This window comes from Salvelinus sp. IW2-2015, linkage group LG10 (assembly GCF_002910315.2).
Source record: "Salvelinus sp. IW2-2015 linkage group LG10, ASM291031v2, whole genome shotgun sequence".
NCBI classification, from domain to species: Eukaryota; Metazoa; Chordata; class Actinopteri; order Salmoniformes; family Salmonidae; genus Salvelinus; species Salvelinus sp. IW2-2015.
Genome location: NC_036850.1, coordinates 15,367,885 through 15,387,230, shown reverse-complemented (window position 1 = coordinate 15,387,230; position 19,346 = coordinate 15,367,885). Strand labels below are relative to the sequence as shown.

Here is a 19,346-nt window from a genome sequence, read left to right as displayed (position 1 = left end):
GCTTTTTACCTTGTCAGCGCGGGGATTCGATTTCGCAACCTTTCAGTTACTGGCCCATCGCTCTAACTACTAGGCTACGTGCCGCCCCAAGTTCAAGAAGTCAATTTGTTAACAGATGTAGGAGTAAAGGAGGAGTCTAGTGTCAATTCAAAGTTGTAATAAATGCATTAAATGAGTCTGACTTCTGTTTCTTCGTGATGTTAGATAACCACCATTATGTTAGTTTGGTTATACATACACCGGCCAGTAGATGGCGATAGTATTAGTTTTAGTGAGTGGTCACTGATTGCTTTACATAATCAAGCCAGTAGACGGCGCCTAGTAGCCTACGTGAGACAGTTATGTAATGCATTTGGAATTTTACCCCTAGACTATTGTTCTCAAAGATATAGACGGACCCGTCATAATCTAGTCTGATATAACCTATTCTAGTTGATAAGGGACCACTGTACCACATAACAGCCGATAGCCTTAATAGCTGATGCTATGTCTCAATTCCTCATCGGCAAGAACGGGACTGAATCACCCGAACCTGTCAAAGCAGAAGTAACAGGTAAGCCGTAGGCGTATCCCTTTATGTACTAGCTAACCGATCTTTCAAGGTAGCTCCGTGTTATTGCTATTTCAGTAAGTTATTTTCCTATTTTCTAATGACTTGCAATAATAAAAATATTACTTTCTTCTGAGCAACTTGACTTTTTACGTTGGCACATTCTGATTGATCTCTCGTGCGGTGTTTCCAACTATTTTTCAGTGAGATCCGCTATTGGCTCCGCTAGAAGTCGCTAGATTACGTTTTGCCGTTGCCGCGACAACGTCACAGCACCAATTTGTCTTGCTGCAGTCCCCGAAGTAGCGTTTTCGACCGCTCTCTCGTCGCACCTCCCTCTGTGCTTTTCTGCCTTTGTGTTCGCAGTTGCTTTGACTTCTGTTACACAGACAGCTTCTCCCACTCTCGTTTGCTGCAGAATTGATTGGGAAAATATGGAGCGAGATAGTTGCCAAAAAGGTGAACATATGTATTGTTACGATCTTAAGAAAATCATACGGAAAATGTTAGGATCGTAAAAAAAGCCATGCATGAAACATGAAACGTAAACGTTAAATTAGATCTGTAAATGTAAAAACCCAAAGTTACGAATATGAATGAACATTTACACTTTAAATTCTTACTTTGTCTCCCTTTACTTGGTTACAGATCTTAATGTTTTATATCCGTGTGGGGCTGCTGTGGTATAGCCAAGGGGTCCCAAATAGTCTTGACCATCTATAGCCTATACTTATTGCCAGATCTGTTTTCCCTATCAGCCACTAAACGTGCTGCTTCAACTATTTTGTAAAAAAAATAAATGTAAAGGCTATATTTAGAGGCCTCTGAGCTAGGATCTCTTTAAGTGTAGCCCTATAATAAAAAGTTATAAAACACAACTAGAGTTTAAAAAAAAAAATCCGCAAGACATCAGTACCCACAATTATAGCCTAAATTGAAATGCTTACAAGTTGAAGGCCTATTTTTACTGTATACCTTCATTGCAAAATAGTATGTTTGAATCAATTATTTGGTGACGTGATTATATTTAGTATAGTTTTATCAACTGTTTTACAATTTACATTTTTCTCAAAATCACTGAGGCGGATGGTCCTCCCCTTCCTCCTCTGAGGAGCCTCCACGGACACACACACCTATATACAGTATATGAGATATAATGAACCTATCGTAAACTATCAACAATTATCAAATTTGCCATTCAAAAAAATGTATCGGCTGAAGGTCAAACTTTATCAGGGATCAGCTCCATTTCTACATTGTTTGGTTAATCACATGAGAATATGGTAAAAATGAAAACATTTATTATATGTATCTTCTGTGCTTGCAGGATGTGTCCCTGAGTGGCTACAAGGGACATTGCTGCGCAATGGGCCTGGTCTTTTTAAAGTGGGAGACACTGAATACAACCACTGGTTTGATGGCATGGCCTTAATTCATAGTTTCACCTTCAAAGATGGTGAGACGGGAACAAGACATTGTACATTTCCACAAATGGTAAATACTTTCCAACTGGCTGAATCGGGCTGAGAATCTTTGTGTTTTACAGGTGAGGTGTACTACAGGAGTAAATTCCTGAGGAGTGACACCTTCAAGAAAAACACTCAGGCAAACAAGATTGTTGTGTCAGAATTTGGGACCATGATCTATCCCGATCCCTGCAAAAACATATTTTCAAAGTAAATCGATTTTTAACATGATTTATAGTTTATTTGTTTCTGATTTTACATTTCCCTTACATGGATGTCCACACAAAATATATATCGACAAACATAACCAAAAACACATAATACATGATGTATCTTGCCCTTTTTTCAGAGCCTTCTCCTACCTTCTCGCTGCCATCCCTGACTTCACAGATAACAACCTGATAAACATCATTAGATATGGGGAGGACTACTATGCCTCATCAGAAGTCAACTACATGAATCAAATTGACCCAATGACCCTGGACGTAATTGGAAAGGTATATTAAAATCTGTTGAAATGATCACTGTTGTCCATTGTTATCTCTTATCACTGGCTTTAATATATTCTCCCTTTGCCTGTCCTGTAAACTCAACCTCAGATGAACTACAGGAATCACATTGCTCTGAACATGGCGACTGCACACCCTCACTACGACGATGAGGGAAACACCTATAATATGGGAACTGCCCTCATGAGGTTTGGCATGCCCAACTATGTCATCTTCAAGGTTCCAGTAAATGCATCAGGTATCTGAACAGTTTAATTTGGGGGGTTCCTGGCCACATACATGTTAGGGGAAAAACCTCCATGAATGATTACACATTTAAGTGTTCACAGGACAGTGTTCTTTCCCTCTCCAGATAAGGAGCATAAGAAGCCTGCCCTGCGGAAGGTGAAGCAGGTCTGCAATATACCGTTTCGCTCTACCCTCTTCCCCAGCTACTTCCACAGCTTCGGCATGACAGAGAATTACATAATCTTTGTCGAGCAGCCATTCAAACTGGACATCCTCAGACTGGCCACAGCTATATTTAGACGCGTCAACTGGGCCAGCTGCCTCAAATACAACAAAGAGGACATTGTAAGCTACACTTGTCTGATCACAACCTCATGGAAAGTTCATCTTTATCTTCAACTAACTTTGGCAACAATCAAACTTCTTACATTCTCTCTGGTGATCTCCTTGGCCATTCTTTAGACGCTGATCCACCTGATCGACAAGAAGACTGGGAAGGCTGTGTCCACCAAGTTCTACACAGATGCCCTGGTGGTTTTCCACCATATCAACGCCTACGAGGACGACGGCCATGTAGTGTTTGACATGATCACCTATAAAGACAGCAATCTGTATGAAATGTTCTACTTAGCAAACCTGAGAAAGGAAACCCATGAATTCATTGAGAGCAACAAGGTCAACTTCTCCCCACCAATCTGCCAGAGATTCGTCTTGCCTCTCGCTGTTGACAAGGTATATATAGTTAAGACTCCAACTATCCTGTAAATACATTAATACGCTGGTATTAAACTCTGTTACACTTTACATGAAGCAGCTCCTTATGAACAGTTAAAACATTCCGGGTACCTTAAAGAGGGAGCCATAGGCATTAAAGCATGAGAGATCGTGATATATATTGTGACTATATCACATCTAGAACTGATCAGGGGCTGTGATATTTTGCTTAATTAGACATTTTGATGATGAACTAGCTATGAATTCCTCTGTTTTCAAGGCGAAATAAGCATCATACGAAGCCACTTCAAATTAAATGTTACCATTACATGTTTATAAAACAACTAAAGATTGGATACGTGTACGTTATAGGATACTCCAAAGGGAACACATTTGGTGAGGCTCAAAGACACAACAGCCAAAGCAGTGATGCAGAGAGATGGCTCGCTGTATTGCCTGCCTGACACAATATTTGAAGGTGAGACTTGCATATCAACTGAACATCACAGTGATCTATGAATGAATTATTAATTATTAATTAATTCATAATGAATAGCGTTTTCGACCGCTCTCTCGTCTGAATTATATACCACTGCATCAAGAGGTCAAATGCTACGTTTGTCACGTTCACTGTCTTCAAACTCCCTGTCATAGATGAGCCAAGGCGCAGCGTGCATGTAATTCTACATTACRTAGTAGTGAAACCTTCACAAAAAAAACCAGGTAAAACGAAACAAGCGTGACGCAACCGTGGCGCACACAAACACACACAGAAAATAAATATTACCCACAAACACAGGTGGGAAAAGGCTGCCTAAGTATGATTCCCAATCAGAGACAACGATAGACAGCTGCCTCTGATTGGGAACCATACCCGGCCAACAAAGAAACAGACAAACTAGAATGCCCACCCAAATCACACCCTGACCAACGCAAATAGAGAAATAAAAAGGCTCTCTAAGGTCAGGGCGTGACAGTACCCCGCCCCAAAGGTGCGGACTCCGGCCGCAAACCTGACTATAGGGGAGGGTCCGGGTGGGCATCTATCCTCGGTGGCGGCTCCGGTTCGGGACGTAACCCCCGCTCCGCACACTGATCCCTCCGCTTCCGTGGAACAGGACCGTGGATCGTCGCCGGAGACTCCAGACTGTGGATTGTCGCCGGTGGCTCTGGATTGGGAACCCCCGCTGGAGGCTCGGACTGCAGACCGCCGCTGGAGGCTCTGGACTGCGGATCGTCGCTGGAGGCTCCGGACTGGGGACCGTCGCTGCAGGCTCTGGACTGTGGACCGTCGCTGCAGGCTCTGGACTGGGGACCGTCGCTGGAGGCTCCGTGCCCTGGATTTTCACTGCAGGCTCTGGGCCATGGATCATCACTGGAGGCTTCGTGCCATGGATCATCACTACAGGCTCCGGGCCATGGATCATCACTGGAGGCTTCGTGCCATGGATCATCACTACATGCTCCGTGCCATGGATCATTACTGGAGGCTTTGTGCCATGGATCATCACTAGAGGCTTCGTACGTGGAGCCGGAACAGGTCTCACCAGACTGAGGAGACGTACTGGAAGCCTGGTGCGTGGAGCTGCCACAGGTCTTACCAGGCTGGGGAGACATCCTGGAGCCTGGTACGTGGAACCGGATACACTGGGCCGTGGAGGTGCACTGGAGGTCTCGAGTGTAGAGCTGGCACAACCCGTCCTGGCTGGATGCCCACTTCGCCCGGTAATGCGGGGCGCTGGCACAGAGCGCGCACCGGCCTGTGAATGCTCACTGGAGACACAGTGCGCATCACCGCATAACGGTGCCTGGCCGATCACATGCTCCCCACGGTAAGCACGGGGAGTTGGCTCAGGTCTAAACCCTGACTCCGCCAATCACCCCGTGTGCCGCCCCCCAAAAAAATGTATTGGGGAGCTGCCTCTCGGGCTTCCGTGACGGGTCCCCTGCCAATATCTCCCTCCCGGTCCAGCTCGTCCTCCAAGTTGGCGCACGCTACTTGGTCTTTTTGTGGTGGGTAATTCTGTCAGGTTCACTGTCTTCAAACTCCCTGTCATAGATGAGCCAAGGCGCAGCGTGCATGTAATTCCACATTACTTTTAATCGTAGTGAAACCTTCACAAAAAAACAGGTAAACAGAAACATACGTGACGCACGTGGCGCACACAAACACACACAGAAAATAAATATTACCCACAAACACAGGTGGGAAAAAGGCTGCTTTAGTATGATTCCCAATCAGAGACAATGATAGACAGCTGCCTCTGATTGGGAACCATACCCGGCCAACACAGAAACAGACAAACTAGAATGCCCACCCAAATCACACCCTGACCAAACCAAATAGAGAAATAAAAAGGCTCTCTAAGGTCAGGGCGTGACAACGTTACTAAAAGTGGAGTCAAGCAGTTGTTAGTCAAATAGTTGTTCGTTTTTTATGGAACATAATTTTGTAAATACATTTTACAATGCAATTGTATTTATCTCCATTTGTACACAAACAGGTTTGGAGTTGCCAGGGATAAACTACAAATTCAATGGCAAGAAGTACCGTTATTTCTATGGCTCAAGAGTGGAGTGGACTCCACATCCAAATAAGGTAGTCTCTTACCAATGTATTCTCCTTAACATAGAGAAGTGGGTCCTCCTCATTTCTCACTGACAACATGCTGCTGTTTATGTTATTAATACTTACACAGATTGGGAAGGTGGACATCGTTACCAGAAAGTACATTGAGTGGACAGAGGAGGACTGCTACCCCTCTGAGCCTGTGTTTGTTGCCTCACCAGGAGCTGTGGAGGAGGATGACGGTGAGAGGCAGTAGGCCTACTTCTGCACCACAAAAGCATTTAATCAGCTCTATCTATGTCACTATAAAACGGTACATTTATTTATTTTCTGTTTTCAGGAGTCATTTTGTCCTCAATCGTCTCAATCAATCCAAAGAAATCCCCCTTCATGCTTGTCCTTAATGCCAAAACCTTTGAGGAAATTGCTCGTGCCTCAATCGACGCCAGCATTCACATGGATCTGCATGGACACTTCATTCCCACACAGAGCACCAACTGACATAGCCAGCAGAGGGCAGGATTGTACCTTAACATTGTAGAGGGCAAAGTATTGTTCCCAACCATGTAAAGTCGATGTCCGTGCCCCCATGGAAATTCAATGAGCATAATTAGCATAATAAACTAAAATTCCCATCAAAATCCTTCTGTTTAAAGTAGAGATATCTGTTTTGCGTGGGCTGCGTCTCAATCCACCACATCCGCATCTGCGGTAGGTGGCAGAGCTACAAGATCATGTCTAGATGGGATACAGATTTTGTCAAATAGACATCTAAGGTGATTATTTTTGGATTTTATCTAACACTAACCCCTCTCCTAACCTTAACCTAATTCTCCTAACCTGCTACTTTAATTATCCTCACCTACTGTGTAAGTTCTAAATCTGATACGAAAAGTAAATCTGTTTTTCCATGTATGAATCTGTTATTCAATGTGTTTGTAATGGCTAATAGCAGTAAGACCAAATTCAATGTTTTATCAAATATTTGTTTTATAAAAAAATAGTATAACTACAGGGTTCTAAAATTCTAAATCAAATAGCTAAATGATCCTTGGTATGACCATCTTGAAACAATTCCATATAGCTTAGTAGAAAACTAGCCCCGGGCCCTTCGATTACTAGGCTACCTCTCCAATCGTATTTGCTCAAATGTTGCAGAATTTATGTTTACAGAACATCTACCACAAAGTGTCTTTTAAATCCTATTTTTAGACAGAGAACGACATAACCTCTATTTTTGTAAATCAGGATGTATACAATATAGTTTTGTATTTAAATAGGGTTTATAATAATGTATTATTAATACTATTAATAATAATGTATTCATTCTGTCTATCCTGGTCACTCTATTGTAAATTATATTGTTTTTCTGTACAACAGGTAATTAAGGAAAACAATAGTGTGCTTCAAATCAGTTATGGCATTATTATTGCTGTGGCATTGCTATCACCATTACTTCTCTCAAAAGTGAGCACTTTCTGCACACATAATTACCTCATTCAACATTATGATTCATTACCATGAGTCACTACAATGTACTTACATTAGGTTTGTAAATATATATTTGAATATCCATTAGAATACTATGTTTATTAAATATGTCATACTTTTATTTAATTCACTCATAAAAAAACATGTATACTTTTATTTAGTACATTCTAGAGGAAGACTGAAACAAGACATTAATGCTCTAAAGTTAGAATGAAATTTGACAATTTGCTGTGCATTAAATGCCAGTTATTGATTGTTGTTAATGTTTTGTTTTAATAGTGTGTTTGTCTGAGTTTGATTCTGAAATCATTCTGTGACTTTGCTTAACATGGATCCCCTGATGTCTGTGTAAATGTGCAATTGAACTATTTGTCTTAAAGTCTGGCCATGTCATCACCTTTTAATTAATTACTTCTAAAATGAGCATATTGCGTACAACATCAGTAATACAAATWGTTATTTCTTTATGTGTAGTATAGTCCAACAACAACATGGCTGTGCCAGTAAAGTACATTTTTACTTGCTAACAAATAAAAACTAGAGGGAAAAAACATTCAAACCTTTTCGTTGCTTTAACCACAACTCTTGATGTTTGTAGAGGAACCAATCTTTCCCCGCTAAAAATACAAAAATGTACAAAGAATATTACTGAAAAACTAGAGAAATGTTAAGATCAGTTAGTATGATTGTTAGTGTAGCTCCCCCTTCCCCCATGGGAAATGTGGCTTGACTCTGGGACTTCACCTGCACTAATAAGAGACAGACACTAGATATCCCTCAGCGCCAGGCATGCACAATGAACAAGAAATTGGCATAGGCTAGCATGGTACCAATGGCTTACAAATATAATATATTAGGTAACCTGGTGCAATCTCTAGGATGGGATAACACTAATCATGGTATACAAGTATAATATATTGGGTAACTCAGTGCAAATAACTGCCATTATGATTTCTTACCCCCGACCTTACCTCACAGCATAGACACAATACAGAGATGCTTTTATTTAGACATAGTTATCTTTTAAAATAATTTGACTTTTCAGATGATCACAGCAAAATGTTCAAGTTTTATATCACATTTTGCTATTTACATTTACTGTGCATGAGAAGCCATTTTGACAGCTTCACACAGCAAAAATTAAATCACCCAAGACAGACAATTTATTTCTTGTAACTGAGGAGTACTTACAGTAATAATAGTATTGTGACTACTAGACTACTATCCTTACACTATTTTCTCCACAAAAAAACTTGTCACAACATGGCAATTACAGTAAGTAGAAGTCTTACCTTAGTCTTGTCCTTACCTTTCAGACAGCAGAATGAATGGAGAAGAGAGGCTTTTCAATCTTACAGGCAGTGTCACAGAGTTCACTGAAATCAATTTCACAGGTCTGTCTTAACCAACTGTGTAATAAAAGTGTTGAATTACATAAATATGCAACCATAACTGTAATTCCTAGAATGTTCAAGAGACTTAACAAAGAGAGACCAAAGATTAAGCCTACTATCTGGTACAGGGTTTATAGCCAAGTACATCAGATGACAGTTACGTAAATGGGCACCATGGTGAGTTAACTTAAAGGGTCAATCTGTAATTGGTACGTCCATTTTTGGACTTTTAAAATAATGATATGTTCCCATTGATCTTGAAGAATATGACTTACAAATTCCTCATGAGCCTAGTTTAACTGTCATACCCCATCAAAACCCAACATATGATCTTGTTTGTATGTATGCATCATGACAATATTTCATGAAAGACATACTTATGACACTGGTTGATTATCTCAGTTGATACTACAATCATGGTTTGTGGTTGTATTTAAATGGTCCACTATACTGTAAAATATGAATATGTGGATACCTCCATATGTAGAGGTGTATTGTGCTTATTTGCTTCTGATAATGCATTTTATATTGCCCCTGATACATATTTATTATACAGTAGTATATTTTATTCCGTTCTATTGTATTTCCAAGTAGACTTTGTCTAGTTGCAAAGCATTTATGCATTAGCATAGAAACATGTAGGTTAAAGTGTCATAGAACATCTGGTTCAGTAGTTTAGTTTGTCATAGTTTTGAGAATAAAAAAATAAAATAAAAAACAATTCTATGAAATGGACATTTTTGAGATATTATTTATTGTGGAAAAAATCCTGGTATTTCTGTTCTACAAAACATATTGCTAACATTGCTGGCATAAGTTTCACTAAGCCGAAGTATGACAGCATGATCACTCAACAAAACCGTCAATCTAGCTTCTACTGTATAACAGCAGAGTTTAATTAAAATAGGTCTAATCCAAGTGTGCATGAGGTCATTTCATTCAAATAAATACATTTGTTACAAAAAGTTTTGTAATGGCTTAATTTAAAGTAATAATTCACCCAAAATAAATCACCAAATGCAGCTAATGTTATGGATGGTGGGAAAGTGGTCTGTGAGTTTGCTTAGCATTAGCACACTTGCAAAACAAATTGGACATGCAATCAAAGAATGGATTATCATTTAGGGTATGATAACAGGGGTCATACAACTTACATCCTTTTGCAGTCAACAATACTAAGGCTATATATGCTTTAGCTGAGTATACAAACCTTAATCTTAGGTTGCAGAGTCCTTATTCTGTCTTTAAACATTCTAGGAAGACTGAGCTTATGATTGCACCAAATATTGATATGCTTATCTCCAGTTCTAGTTAACTTATCATAGAGTACATAGCTGAGAGGGTCAAAGCTACACTATATATACAAAAGTATGAGGACATCCCTTCAAATGAGTGAATTCGGCTATTTCAGCCACACCCGTTGCTGACAGGTGTATAAAATCGAGCACACAGCCATGCAATCTCCATAGACAAACATTGGCAGTAGAATGGCCTTACTGAAGAGCTCAGTAACTTTCATCGTGGCACCATGGCCAACAAGTCAGTTGGTCAAATTTCTGCCCTGTTAGAGCTGCCCTCGTCAAATGTAAGTGCTTTTATTGTGAAGTGGAAACGTCTAAATGCAACAACTGCCCAGCTGCAAAGTGGTAGGCCACACAAGCTTACAGAACAGGACCGCAGAGTTCTGAAGCGTGTAGCGCATAAAAATCTTCTGTCCTTGGTTGCAACACTCACTACTGAGTTCCAAACTGTCTCTGGAAGCAACATCAGCACAATAACTGTTTGTCGGTTTGAAATGTTTGAAATGGGTTTCCATGGCCGGGCAGCCACATACAAGCCTAAGATCACCATGCGCAATGCCAAGTGTTGGCTGAAGTGGTGTAAAGCTCACCGCCATTGGACTCTGGAGCAGTGGAAACGCGTTCTCTGGAGTGATGAATCACGCTTCATCATCTGGTAGTCCGACGGACGAATCTGGGTTTGGCGGATGCCAGGAGAACGCTACCTGCCCGAATGCATAGTGCCAACTGTAAAGTTTGGTGGAGAAGGAATAATGGTCTGGGGCTATTTTTCATGGTTCGGGCTAGGCCRCTTAGTTCCATTGAAGTGAAATCTTAATGCTACAGCATACAATGACATTCTAGACAATTCTYTGCTTCCAAATTTATGGGAACCGTTTTGGTCCCTTTCTTGTTTCAGCATGACAATGRCCCCCTGCAGAAAGRGAGGTCCATACAGAAAATATTTTTTCGAGATTGGTGTGGGAGAACTTGACTGGCCTGACCTAAACCCCATCAGACAATTTTGGAATGAATTGGAGCACCGACTGCGCGCCAGGCTTAATCGCGCAATATCAGTGCCCGACCTCACTAATGCTCTTTTGGCTGAATGGAAGCAAGACCTCGTAGCAATGTCCCAACATCTAGTGGAAATCCTTCCCAGAAGAGTGGAGCCTGTTATAGCAGCAAAGGGGGCACCAACTCCATATTAATGCCCATGATTTTGGAATGAGATGTTCGACGTGCAGGTGTCCACATACTTTTGGTCATGTAGTGTATTTCCAAATGGAGTAAAGATCCTCAAATTGCTTTGGATTTACACTGTTACACTGTGATGTTTTACATATGTCACGAGAATTTTTTACAAATCCCCGAGGTTTGTAAGACCCTGGGTTTAATAATAATTAGGCAAAGACTCAGCTTCTGCAAAASGTTCGTAAGGTTTATTCAGAGAACGTTCTAAAGTCAAAAATGCAAAGACATGTCATTTTATAACTCCCTCTATGCGCGCATGCACGCACGCACGCACACACACACACACACACACACAGTTTTATACCTTTTTTATCAGCCTTGGCAGTTTCTCGCCGTTCTCTCCTCTCCTCCCTAGATTAGAGAGGCCTTGGAAGGGCCCTCCTGTTGTCAGATTTTTCAGAGTTATCATGTGTAGTCTACCAGCCTCTGTTATCTCCACATATTTCTCCCTCTTAACTTGTCCCACACATGTATTATTGGAATATAGTCTTATACATTTCAGGGTGGAATTTTTTAGTCATTACTTTAAAAATATAAATTCCCTTATCAACATGGCAGGACTGGTAGCCCAGCGCACAACCCCCAGCCTGGGGAACCAGGGAGATCCTTGCCCAATCTGAAGTATCTGGCTGAATGCAAATGCAGTGCAAAAAACTAGCAACAATAAAAATCTTGAATAAATTAAAATGAATACAGGAACAGAGCGGTCACCTCACCATTGTTGCTGTAAACAGACGAGGGAAAGGTGTGGAGAAATGCAACCACTCACACTCAAGTCATGACCACAGACTGACCATCCACTGGACCAAAATTAAAGTTTACAATGTTATTATTATAATATTTRTTTTACAATGTAAGTGTAAACCAAATAAAAAACYGGGCAAAACAAGCTCACATGTTAGGCTCTGACAGAGCAAGAGGAATYAGGCATCCACAAATCACATTCAATAAGAATCAATAGGCACATCACCAACCTCAATGACCTCCCAAAAAACCCACAAAGAAATGCTCCACCAACCAGACTTATTTTTCTTTTGATAATGTCACGACTTCCGCCGAAGTTGGTCCCTCTCCTTGTTCGGACGGCGTTCGGCGGTCGACGTCACCGGTCTTCTAGCCATCGCCCCTCCACCTTTCATTTTTCCAATTGTTTTGTCTTGTTCTCCACACACCTGGTTTACATCTCCTCGTGATTACTATGTGTATTTAGGCCTCTGTTCCCTCCATGTCTGTGTGTGGTATTGTTTATTGTCTAGTTTGGCACGCTTCTGGCTGGGTTGCGCCGGGTTTTATTTGTACCCGTGATGTGTGGCAGCCGGTACTTTGTACTTGGCTGTTGTACTATGTGCTGCCTCACTTGTTCTTTGGGCATCTGTTTTTGTGACGCGGTTGCGTTCTGTTCTTACTATTGCCTCAGTAAAGTGCTTCTTTGTTCACTCATCTCTGCTCTCCTGCGCCTGACTTCCACCAGCTACACCCACCGCATGACAGATAAGAATGCCATCAGAGGGTGGACTGTTCAAAGTAAGACTGTTTTATGATGTTTTGAGGCAAAGCATCATAAAACAGTTTGGAGTTCCCATGTGTATTGAATTACATTTTTCTAATTTCAGAGAGCACAACACATCTCCCACCCAATATTTATATAAAATGGGGAAGCTCCATCTTCCAGTTCTGGAGTATTAGTCGTCTAGCTAAAACAGTTGTATGAGCAACGGTGTCCGACTGAATTATTGACAGGGGGGTACATATGGGCAGTACTACAAAAAGGGCTGTAAGGGGAGACGGATCTATAACAGTGTCATATATATCAGAGAAATATTTAAATATTAATTCCCAGAAACTAGACACTTTATGACAGTCTCAAAACATATGAAACAGTGTGGCTGGTTCTGTTTTACATCGAACACAGGATCAAAATCAGAGAATATTCTTCAGAGTTTGGCACCGGACCAGTGGATATGGTGAACCACCTTGAATTGAACGAGGCTGTGTCTAGTGCTAAAAGAGGAAGAATGCACCCTGTGCAGAACAGATTCCCAGGTGTCATCCCCAAGTTCCTCCCCCAAATCCTTTTCCCATCGAGTCTTTAAAGGCAACAAAGAAGGGTTCTGTAAGTCATTAATGATTGCATATACATCGGAAATTGCACACTTAGGAAGCTTGTTTAGCTCAAAGATACTTATTGGGAAATTCAGGTGTGGTAGCTAGTCTGGAGATAGTGGAAGAAGTGGGATTGGGGGAGGTTGAACTTTTCCTGTAGCTGAGCAAAAGAGGCAAATGTATCATCAAATAATAATTGGGCTAGTGAGGAGAGGCCCAGTGAGTGCCAGATGCCAAAAGTCCCATCATTTAAAGATGGAGGAAATAAAATGTTCTGATTGATTGGGCCTGATAGAGAAAAGCCTCGAAGGCTAAAGGCTAAACGGAACTGAATCCACATTTTAAGAGACTGCTTTACAATTGGGTTGACACACCTTTTTCCTAGGGACACTGGGAGAGAGGAGCACAACACAGAGGAAATTGCAGCAGGTTTACATGATTCAGACTCCATCTGGACCCAGAGTGGATTTGGGCCAGTAGAATCAGCCTGTAGCCAGTATAAATGGGCTCTGAAATTTGCAGTCCAATAGTATGTCTGAACATTTGGTAGAGCTAACTCACCCAATACCTTAAGCTTTTGTAAATGTCTTCTACCAATCCGTGGTAACTTGCCATCCCAAATAAAAAACATGAATGTTTGATCCGGTGAATTAAAAAAAGATGGGTAAACATTGAAATAAGGATACAAATTTGGGCAACACATTCATTTTAATGACATTAACCCTTCTAATAAGAGAAAGAGGTAGAGACTTCCAAAAAGTAAAAGATTGTTTCAAACTGTCTGCTAGAGCAACAATGTTTTCCTTAAACAAATGTGAATATTTCCTTGTCACTTTAACTCCCAAGTAGGTGAATTGATCCCGGACAATCCTAAACTGAAAGCTTGTAAAAGAGCACTTTAAAGCAGCCTTATTTACAGGAAAAATATAATTATTGCCTAGATTCAGCTTGTACCCTGAGATTGCTCCAAACTGTTTAAGAATAGATAAGGAATGTGGTAATGAGGTATCAGGGTTGGAGATAAACAAAATGAGGTATTTCTGCTCTAAGCCTGTCCTGAGTATACCTTGAATAGCATCATTAGAGCGCAGTGCGACGGCAAGGGGCTCGATTGCCAAAGCAAACAACAAGGGGGAGAGTGGACAAACCTGTCTGGAGCAGGCGAAAATAGTCAGAAGACAAGTTGTTAGTCCGTACCAAAGCCATGGAAGATAAATAAATCATCTTTATCCACGCAATGAATTTGTGACCTGAGCCAAATCTATAAAGGGCGAGAGTTAGGTAGTCCCACTCAACGCGTTCAAAAGCTTTTTCCACATCGATCGAGACCACCACCTCCGGGTCCCCCGACGCTGGGGAGTACACTATATTCATAAGGCGTCTAATATTGAAAAACAAATGCCTATTTCTCATAAAGCCAGTRTGGTCAGAGTCTATTACTTGGTGCAGCAAGTTTTCCATTCAGATGGCTAAGAGCTTGGCTAGGATTTTGTAATCACAGTATATCCCTGTGGCGCTAGGCTAGGCTATGCTAGTCAGCTTTTTTGATGAGGATGATCCCGGATCCGGGATGGGTAGTCCAGAAAGGGCATACTTCTCATCCAGTGTAGCTATGGCTTCGCTCAGGTCTCGAAGCCGCTGAGAGCAAGCTGTCACGTTCTGACCATAGTTCTTTTGTATTTTCTTTGTTTTAGTGTGGTCAGGGCGTGAGTTGGGTGGGTTATCTATGTTTTGTGTTTCTATGTTGGGTTTGTCGTTTGGCCTGATATGGTTCTCAATCAGAGGCAGGTGTTTGTCATTGTCTCTGATTGGGAACCATATTTAAGTAGCCTGTTTTTGTCTTTTGGTTTGTGGGTGTTTGTTTCCGTGTCAGTGTTTGTCGCCACACGGTACTGTTTCGTTTGATCATCGTTTATTGTTTTTGTTCCTGTGTTCAGTTTTGGATTTATATTAAAGACATGAACACTTACCATGCTGCGCTTTGGTCCGATCCTTCTACCACCACAGACGATCGTTACAGAAACACCCACCAAAAAAGGACCAAGCAGCGTGGTAACGGGCAGCAGCAGGAGAGGCAGCGATACCTGGAGAACTGGACTTGGGAGGAAGTATTAGARGGCAAGGGACCATGGGAACAGCTGGGGGAATATCGCCGCCCCAAGGCAGAGCTGGAGGCAGCGAAAGCCGAGAGGAGGCATTATGAGGAGCTAGCTCGGCAGCGCGGCTGGAAGCCCGAGAGGCAGCCCCAAAAATGTATTGGGGGGTCACACGGGGAGTGTGGCAGAGTCAGGAGTCAGACCTGAGCCAACTCCCCCTGCTTACCGTAAGGAGCCAAGGATGGAACCAGAGCCGGTCAGGGCGGTATTGGAGGTGAGCGAAGCAGAGACAGTGAAGGAGTTAATGGGGAGATTGGAGGAGAGAGTTATGAGGGAGGTGCTGGTTTGGTGCATGAGGCACGACATCCGCCCGACGGAGCGTGACGGGGATTTGATGTCACCCGAGTCAGCTCTCCATACTCTTCCTGAGGTGCGTGCTAGCCGCCTGGTGAAGACTGTGCCAGCCCCATGCACCAGGCCTCCTGTGCGCCTCCCTAGCCCTGCACGTCCTGTGCCAGCTCAGCGCACCAGCTCTCCRGTGGCAGCCCCTCGCATTTTGGAGCTGCCTTACTCAAGAAAACAAAAATGAGACCATGTTTGTATGCAGCTTTATTAACTCAATTACATGTATATATATTTTTTACATTGTTTGCAAACTGATATGTGACACGTATTAATGCCAAAATAGCATGCAAAACAAGCAAGCCCCCCCAAATTGTTTTTTTTTACTATTGAGGGGGCTGAGTCATGGCCTTGCTTGCAATCTCCCGTACTGTCCCTAGGAGGGTGCATCATGTCATGTCAGGCTTTTTTCGCTATACTTGACTTGATTGGGTTAAGTCACAGACGTGATCTTCCTGTTCAGTTTTGCGCTCCCTCGGGCTTGTGCGGTGGGGGTGATCGTCGTGGGCTATACTCAGCCTGGTCTCAGGGTAGTAAGTTAGTGGTCTATTTATATCCCTTTGGTACTGTTGGGGCTGTGCTTTGGTAAAGTGGGTGGGGTTATTTCCTGCCTGGTTGGCCCTGTCTGTGGGTAACTTTGGATGGCGCCACAGTGTCTCCCGCCGCCCCATCTCAGTCCTCAGTATCTATGTTGCAATAGTCTATGTGCTGGAGGGCTAGGGTCAGTTTGTCCTATCTGGTGTAATTCTCCTGTCTTATCTGATCTTCTGTGTAATCTTAGGCATGGTCGCTCTAATTTTCCTCTCTTTCTTTCTTTCTTTCTTTCTTTCTTTCTTTCTTTCTTTCTTTCTTTCTTTCTTTCTTTCTTTCTTTCTTTCTTTCTTTCTTTCTCTGTCTCTGTCTCCTCTCGAGGACCTGAGACCTAGGACCATGCCTCAGGACTACCTGGCCTGACTACTCCTGACTGTCCCTGTCCCCAGTCCACCTGGTCTTGTGCTGATCCAGTTTCTGCTGTTCTGCCTGTGGCTATGGAGCCCTGACCTGTTCACATAGACGTGTTACCTTGTCCCGGATCTGCTGTTTCGACCCTCTGTCTATCTACCGCACCTGCAGTCTCAACCTCTGAATGTTCGGCTATGAAAATCCAACTGACATTTACTCCTGAGATGCTGACCTGTTGCATCCTCTATAATCACTATGATTATTATTTGACCCAGATGGTAATCTAAAAACATTTGAACATCTTGAAGAATGATCTGGCCTTAATGGCCATGTACTCTTATAATCTCCACCCGGCACAGCCAGAATTGGACTGGCCATCTCTCGGAACCTTCAAGCTCTGTCAAGTTGGTTGTTGATCATTGATAGTATAACAGAGACGCTGAGAGTCGAAAAGCAGGTGCAGGTGAAACGTTTAATAAAACAACAAACATGGAATGAGACAACATAACAGTAGCGTCTACACATAAACACAGGAACAATACTGACTGGGGAAAGAACCTAAGGGAGTGCCAGATATAGGGGAGGTATTAAGTGAGGTAATGGAGTCCAGGTGTGCCTCACGATGACGTGCAGGTGCAGAAAGAGAAAGAGAATTAAACGACAGGATTTTGAAAATCTATCCACAACCACCAAAATGGTGATGAAACCGTCAAAGGAGGGGAGATCAGTAACAAAGTCAATGGATAGATGGGACCAGGGACGCTGAGGCACAGGAAGGGGAAGGAGTTCCTCTGCTGGAGCGTTCCGGGGGAATTTGGTTTGGGCACATACGAAACAGGAGTTGACGTAGCGAGTGACCAGTACTTCTCAGAGATGGATTGGGTAGTGCGAGAAATACCTGGATTTCCAGTGATGACAGATGTGTGTGTCCAGGTCAGCAGCTGATCCCTTATCCCCGTGGGAACGTAGATGCGCTCGGGAGTACAGTTAGTGGGTGCGGGCTCCCTCTCCAGAGGCTGGCGAATGTCCACATCTACGTCCCAGACCACAGGAGCTCAGACTCGGGAAGATGGGATTATAGGTTCATTCTGGACAGGACCCTCTCCCGAATCATAGAGATGGGACAGGGCATCGGCCTTAGTTTATTTTTAACCTGGGCGATAGGTCAGCGTGAAGTCGAACCTTGTGAAGAAAAGGGTCCACCTTGCTTGGCCCGCATTCAGCCTCCTCGCTGTCCGTATGTACTCCAGGTTCCGATGGTCAGTGAGGATGACGAATGGTTCCTTGGTGCCTTCCAGACAGTGTCTACACTCCTCTAATGCCAACGACACCGTCAGGAGCTCTCGATCACCGACGTCGTAATTCCTCTCTGCAGGGGACAGTTTCTTAGAGTTATATGCAAACGGATACAATTTCTGTGGATTACCCTGTCGTCGAGACAGAACTTCCCCCACGCCCACCTCTGAAGTGACCACCTCCACCACAAATGATACCGTGGGATCTGGGTGTTTGAGCAATGGGGCAAAGATGAAACATCCCTTGAGTAGACGGAAGGCCTCATTGGCTGCTGGGCTCCACACCAACGTACGGGGACCACCCTTGAAGAGAGAGGTGAGAGGGGCGGCGATGGAGCTGAAGTTCCTGATGAAACGACGGCAGAAGTTGGCAAACCCCAAAAACCATTGTAACCCATTTGGGGGGTTGGGACTGGCCATAACCTGACCGCATCTACCTTCTTGTCATTCATCATCACACTCTGCGGGCTGATTTGGAAGCCTAAGAAGGACACAGCCTTCTGGTGAAATAGGCACTTCTCAGCCTTGACGAACAGGTGGTTAGTCAGGAGGCATTCCAGGACTGCTCGAACATAAGTAAGACAAGGATGTCATCGATATACATGACCACGACAATCTGGCGTCCGAGCATGTCCCTGAACACCTCGTTAACGAATGCCTGGTAACAGCAAGTACTCGTAGTGGCCAGACATCGTACTAAATATAGTCTTCCATTCWTCCCCCTCCAAGATGCGGATGAGATTGTATGCTCTCCAGTTTGGTAAAGAACCAGGCTCCGCGGAGCTGATCAATTGCTGCTGACACCAACGGGAGAGGGTACCGGTACTTTGTGGTGATTTCATTGAGTCCTCTGTAATCAATATATGGACCTAACCCTCCATCATTTTTGACCACGAAGAAGAAACCAGCTGACGCAGGAGAAGTGGATGTGCGGGTGAAACCTTGTTGGAGCTCCTCTTGGATGTAATCCTCCACGGCCTGTGTCTCAGCCACCGACAGAATGTAAATGCGTCTGCGTGGAGGCACAGACCTTGCCAGCAGGTTGATGGCACA

At 43.1% G+C, this 19,346-nt stretch overlaps 1 protein-coding gene across 1 annotated transcript; it reads left to right on the top strand.

Annotated features, from left to right (window-relative positions):
• Positions 1-395: 395 nt before the first annotated feature.
• On the top strand, positions 396-6,881 carry LOC111969360 (beta,beta-carotene 15,15'-dioxygenase). Its single transcript, XM_023995444.3, has 11 exons — positions 396-553; positions 1,878-2,006; positions 2,097-2,226; positions 2,366-2,513; positions 2,616-2,763; positions 2,878-3,098; positions 3,216-3,485; positions 3,840-3,945; positions 5,972-6,066; positions 6,167-6,278; positions 6,377-6,881. The coding sequence occupies exons 1-11, from the start codon at positions 487-489 to the stop codon at positions 6,535-6,537; spliced, it is 1,587 nt and encodes a 528-aa protein (XP_023851212.1). The 5' UTR covers positions 396-486; the 3' UTR covers positions 6,538-6,881.
• The last annotated feature ends 12,465 nt before the right edge of the window (positions 6,882-19,346 follow it).

Bases quoted from the DNA above. Each gene is read 5' to 3' on its own strand.
- LOC111969360 (XM_023995444.3), top strand. From the start codon at position 487: ATGTCTCAATTCCTCATCGGCAAGAACGGGACTGAATCACCCGAACCT. The intron at 2,007-2,096 runs GTGAGACGGGAA...TGTGTTTTACAG, and splicing joins TAGTTTCACCTTCAAAGATG to GTGAGGTGTACTACAGGAGT. The intron at 3,946-5,971 runs GTGAGACTTGCA...GTACACAAACAG, and splicing joins GCCTGACACAATATTTGAAG to GTTTGGAGTTGCCAGGGATA.